Source organism: Varanus komodoensis, unplaced genomic scaffold, assembly GCF_004798865.1.
Source record: "Varanus komodoensis strain SLA01 unplaced genomic scaffold, ASM479886v1 scaffold55, whole genome shotgun sequence".
In the NCBI taxonomy this organism is placed as follows: domain Eukaryota; kingdom Metazoa; phylum Chordata; class Lepidosauria; order Squamata; family Varanidae; genus Varanus; species Varanus komodoensis.
The window spans coordinates 5375308-5381307 of NW_025336157.1; the positions used below are offsets into that span (position 1 = coordinate 5375308).

A 6000-nucleotide genomic window follows, 5' to 3' on the forward strand; every position below is an offset into this window, starting at 1 on the left:
CACACATGCCGGCGCATGCCAGCGCATGCACGCAGCGGCTACTGCAGAGGACCAGCAGCTACTGGCTATGGCAGTGTAGGGGGTCTCCTTCAGCAGGCGTGCGTGCTGTGCCTTGGTCCCCCAGAACTGGGAAAAAAGTCCAGAGTGGGCTGTCGTGAGTCCTATTTTGTATGGTTTATAATAATTCGTAATCACAGGGCATTCCAGATTTGGAGGGGAGCTAAAGGAAAAAAAAGAAGGGGTGTAGGGAAGTAAGTTTCTGGCCCTCATGATTATAGAAAGGGGACATTGAAGGGGCATGGAGCAAGTTTGGAAGTTGAATGGGAGGCACAGAAAAAGATTTCCTTTCACAGATTCTCCCAAAGCAGTAAAACTATGTTCTGTTGTATTTCAATGTATTTTATTGTGTTGTAAGCCGCCCCGAGGCTTCGGCAAGGGGCGGCATAGAAATGTAATAATAATAATAATAATAATAATAATAATAATAATAATAATAATAATAAAACAAAGGATTGTGAGGCAGAGAATGCAAAGCCAAAGAATATCTGTTAGGAACCTCAAAAAGATGTGAGTGGCATTTGGGCCTCCTGTCTTCCCAGAGGAGCCAGCCCAGGTGAACCCACAGGTAGGGTGTGTGTGGAAGCACAAGCCCTCCCCCACGTGTTCTGCTGGTTTACAAAGATAGACTGCTCTGGGATGTGGAGGTTCTATTCAGTCCTACCGGCTTTGGGGCTTAGTTGTGCAATAGGGCCGATGTAACAGCTGAAAACTGTCAGTCATGTTTGCCGGCTGCTGATGACAGAATAAAAATCCAAGTCCTGTCTGTATTCGACAAGCGCAGGCTAGACAAACTCCACCTGCTCATGCCTCCTGTTTCCCTCTCCCCGCGCCCCACAGCTCCACTTCCCCTTGCAGGAGTTCATCCTGGCGATGGGCTTCTTCCTGGTCCTCATCCTGGAGCAGATCGTGCTGGCCTACAGGGACCCGCTGGGCTCGCTGGAAGAGACGGAGGCCCTCCTCGGCACGGCCTCGCGCGCCTCCCCCACGGTCCAGGAGCACGGCTGGCCCGACGGACCGCTGCCCCGCCAGCCGCCCCCGCTGCCCCGGGAGCAGCCCCACGTCCACGTGGACTTCAACGCCCACTCGGCCGTCCGCTCGGTGGTGCTGCTGCTGGCCCTGGCGTTGCACTCCGTCTCCGAGGGGCTGGCGGTGGGGCTGCAGGAGGACGGGGCTCAGGCGCTGGAGATCTGCCTGGCGCTGCTGATCCACAAGGGCGCCGTCGCCTTCAGCCTCAGCCTCAAGCTGCTGCAGGGCCGCCTCCGGCCGCGGGCCGTGGCCGCCTGCCTGGTCCTCTTCGCCGTCATGTCCCCGCTGGGCATCGGGCTGGGCGTGCTGCTGACGGAGCGCCCTGCGGCCCCCTTGCCTCACCTCTCCCGCTGCGTGCTGGAGGGGCTGGCCACCGGCACCTTTGTCTACATCACCTTCCTGGAGATCTTGCCCCACGAGCTCAGCTCCTCCGAGCAGCGCATCCTCAAGGTCATCGTCCTCCTGGTTGGCTTCGCGCTCGTCACCAGCATCTTGTTCGTCAAGATCTGAAAGGAAGGGGCCGGTGTGTGTGAGCACCGAGTGGGCAGCAGGGGCACCCCTGCCTCTGTGCCCTTGGGGCTGGGAGGGTGGTTTCTTGGCATGGGGAAGAGGAAGGGGGGCCCCAGAGTCACCCACAGGTGAAAAAGCCCCCCCCCCCAAAAGCACTGCTTCATTCTGCCCTCGTTATGGTGGGGTGGGCTTTCCCCTGCATCGGGCTCCCCCAGCCTGGTGCCTCCACCTGGCCTACAACACCCACCTCGGCCCTGCTGGTTGAGGATGCCCGTTTGGGCAAGACGCTCCCACAGGCATTTTTCCTCCTGTCCAATTGGTTCTCCTTCTAGAGTTCTCAGACTTTAAACTGAAAGCAAGGTTTGGGAGGGAGAGACGGCATCATTCTCCTCTAGAAACATGGCTTGATTGTTTGAGAGCCGAGTTCTGCTGGTGCTGGTAGCCCTCTCAGTTGTAAGCGGCAGTCGAGGATCCCACAGTCTCGGGGTGCCTTCCCAGCTGTGGTCGAGGCCCAGATATATCGGCCGGTGCTGGAAGAACCCACTGGAAGAACCCACTGGGCCTGGAAGAACCCACTGGAGATACTGTCGGCTCACCTCTCGTGCAACGAATGCATTTCTAGCCATGAAAGACATTTTGGCAGAGGCTGAAGAAATAATTTGACAGCCCCTTGCTGGGTTTAGGATTAAGTAAGGCTCCGGTTTTGAGAATGGCAGGTGGGATTATCGTCTTCATGTTTACAGAGCAATAGCCGTTCAGCCCCCGGTGTGAAATTTGCTTCCCTGTGCCACAGTGCTGCTTCAACCAGCCTCCTGGACGGCAGCCCCCGGGTCTTAATGCCACTGGTGCCTTGGAGGTCTTAGAAGGGCTTGGTTCCACTTCTCTGCATCTGTGTAGATTGCAGAAATACCTCCCATAGGAATACTTCCAGATTTAAGACGCTCCTTTCCCGACAACCTGGCTCTTTGTATGCAGTGGAGCCTTCTGTTTTCTGGGGTGCTCTCCTTCTCTGTGTTAAGTGCCATGCAGTTTCTCTGCCTCGCTTGAGCCTTCTTTGAGGGGGATGCTGTGGGGTTTGCCGAGTGAGTTCCCCCATGGCATGCCTGGCATCGAGCGACGGCTTTTGGGGGAGGGCCGCCACTGATCAAGCAGTGCAGATGGAACTGTTGCCCCGGCCACGCCCCATTTTTTCTGTGGTGGCAATTTGCACGTTCGATCAAGAGACTGGCAGGCATGCGCATAGCTGTTGAGTGACGGACACATCGGCCTGAACCTTGGAAGAAAAGAGGGATTGACTTTTGGCTGTCGCACAGCAGTCTGAGAAGGAAACATCAGAATTGTGCCCGTCATCAAACTGACTTCTGTTGCAGAAATTAAAAGCTGATTTTACTTTGAATTACACAAAAGGCTTCGTCAAGCTGAATTCAGAGATGGAGATCTTGGACTCAAGAGTAACGTTGCATCTGTGAATGGAAGACTCAGCTCTTGGGCCTTGTGTACATAGGTCTAACAGTAGTAGTAGCACAAACCACAGTTCTGTCGCTTCAACCGTGGTTCTGTTCTTCCCATAACCCAGCAATGTACGGTGAAACCATGGTTTAGCTTTTGCGGCAAAGTCCCGCCCACAGAAGTCCTGGGCAGGAAGGCAGAGGCAAGACCTGTAGCTGCTTTGCAAGCAGGGTTCCTAAGGGAGCAGAGCAGCTGTCTCAACCATGGCTTGTACAGTCCAGAAGCAACAGTTAACCATGGTTTAGGTAAGCCATGCTTGACGCATTCACATCAAACTCTGGGTGGAATCCTGGTTTTCAGCATGGCTAATGTCAGCCTTTCTAATTGGACTCCGTAAGTAACCATCATCTCTCGCCTGAACTATGGTTTATGGAAGCCATGCGTTGCACATCAGTATCAACCAGGGTTTAAAGCTAGGTTTGCAGCCAAACCTTAAGTATGGTCTAATAGGTTAGGAGAAAGTAAAAGGTAGTCCTTGGAAAATCTAAGGCTCAGTGGCTGGTTTAGCCCAACTTGAGTGGTGGGGCGGTCTTCCAGATGTTGCTGGACTGTAACTGCCATCAGCCAAAGGCAGTGATGATGGAGCTCTTTGCTATGTGAAGCTGTTTAACAGGAAATGCCTGGAGCGGAGTGGACCTGGGACTTTCTGCATGCAAAGAGTTACTGTCTCCGTATTAAGCTGCAGCCTTTAGTGCCGGGGTGGCCTGCTCTGAACCTTCTGGAACACCCCAGAGGTCACAGCACCGCTGTGTCTTGCAAAACATCCGCGAGTGGCTTAGAAGGGCCGGCTTTTGAAGCTAAATGTGGCTTCTTTAGGCCGCGATTGAGGCTCGCTGCTGAGATGGGGCGGCAAGCCACCAATGTTGTTGCTGGCCCAAATTTTCCAGCGGCAGGGGCCATACTTGGGCGGGGGGGGGGGGCAGTGGCCCTAGGCAGGCTGTGAGTTGCCCCTCTGTTTTAGCACATCCCACACACTGAATGAAGGAAAGCCAGTCTTTCCTTCTGGGTCTGCCAGCATGTTATTTTACAGGCAGCTAACGGGTGTGTTGGGTGCCCACCAGCTCTTCTGTGGTGCTTCTGCAGCGATCAAGGACTGGGGCAGGACCTGAAGGGAAGAGGGCAGAATGCCCAAGTGGAATCTTTCTCAAGAAAGAGAAAGATTATCTTCTCAAGCATAAAACAGCCACTTTTCACTGAAAGTTTGGCTGTGTATCAGCCCATCATTTCTGATAGTGCCAGGCATTTCTGAATGTTGGGTTTCAGCAGTAACTGACTAGAAAACAGCCTTTGTTCTTACAGACCATTTCCTGTCTCAGGCTGGCTGGCAACACGTAAGACGCCCCCAGCACCAGTAATTTTTGCATGTTGCTTGGATGGAAAATACTTATAGTTCCTTACCAGCTCTTTATGTTGCCTGGCATTTAATTTATTGATGTTTATCAGTGGTTTCTTTCTTCTATTAAATATTTTTCTCTACTGGGCATCCTTTTTATGCAGGCTTGGCTGTTACAGAATGCCTGAGTGTTGTGCAGCAAGGTTTTTTTTTAAAGGGTGGAGAAATATTGTAAACCACAGCTAGGCAACCTGGAACCGCTCCAGACGTTTTGGATTGCAGCACCCAAAACCCATTTTTGACTGGGTCTAATGGGAGTTGTAGTCTGCAACATCTGAGTAGCAGGTTTCCTTACCCCTGTTGGCAATGGGGCGCAGCGTGGGCCCAGGACGGCCTTCCTCATGTTGGTGCCTGCTAGATGCATTCGACTGCAGTGCTCATCATCCTTGACCATCCCCCCCCCCCCCCCCCCCCCCCCCCCCCCTCCCCCCGTGGCTGCTTGTTTTCTAACTTCTGCCACAATCTGACTTTTGACTAAGAAATTCTGTAGGGGCAATCCCATGCATGTTCCAACCGAAAAACTCTTGCAGTGCCCAGGACTTCTGCCTGTCTAAACATGCGCAGAGTTGCACCTTAAAGAACCCTAAGAGTTAGCTAGAAAGAGCAGTGTTTTCCTTTTCAACCACTCGGCATACGGGTTGTGTTTAGAGGATATCGTTAGTGTGATCTTCCACAGGATTTCACTGTCCGGGAGATGCTGGGGGTTGTAGTCCCAGCACATCAGGGTGGTACCAGGGATGGGGAAAGCTTGCCTGCAAGAATGGGGGAGGGCTTGTGGTTCGCCTGGGCTATTTGATTTTGTCTCCGTGGCTTCCCTTCCGTGGTGAGCAAAGCTGCTCGTCTGAGCTTGGCGTGCCTTTTGGGGATGCTTGCTCGGTGTTTAAGACGGGGGCGTTAGGGAGGAGGCAGGAGGCACATCAGCTGGCTGAAAACTTGCCTTTGCACGAAAGGAAGCTTTCCGCCTCGCGTGCGCCGTGCGCCTTTCTTGCCAAACAGAACATGATTGTCTTTTACTGTGCCAAATTGCTAATGGGATGAGAATAAAGCAACCAGATAAACAGCTTTGGCTCCATGCCGTGCGTGTTTTTTCTGCAGTGGTGTGCTCATTAAAAAGAAAAATGTGTGGAATTTTCTCTCTTAAACAAGTTTATTAATGTGTCTTGAGAATGGAAATATCTACAAAGCAGTATCATGCTGTGTGTGTGAGTGTGTGTGTGTCTTTGTACAGCTTAAAAGGATGACATGTTTTAAAATAAAGCATAAAGAATTGGCAATAAAATATTACATTGCGTTTATCTTGCATTTTTTCCTCTTCTGAGGAATCTTTAATCACCACACCGCATAGGCCCTCAAGCAACTCTGTACTAATACATTTCTAGTTTCATATAATTGCATGGCATTTCCAATAATACCTTCACTGCAGCAGTACAAATGAAACAAAAAGGAAGTCATAGGAAGGAGATGTCATGCCACTGTAAAAAGACGGGGACTGGACATAATCA

At 52.0% G+C, this 6000-nt stretch overlaps 1 protein-coding gene across 8 annotated transcripts in view; it reads left to right on the top strand.

Moving 5' to 3' along the window:
• SLC39A1 (solute carrier family 39 member 1) overlaps window positions 1-5782 on the top strand; it is a 40130-nt gene extending 34348 nt beyond the window's left edge. For all 8 annotated transcript variants that reach the window (XM_044448432.1, XM_044448430.1, XM_044448431.1 and 5 more), the window contains one exon: window positions 898-5782. In XM_044448432.1, coding sequence (XP_044304367.1) covers window positions 898-1596 — 699 coding nt within the window. In that variant the 3' untranslated portion in view covers window positions 1597-5782. The remainder of the gene's footprint in view (window positions 1-897) is intronic.
• The last annotated feature ends 218 nt before the right edge of the window (window positions 5783-6000 follow it).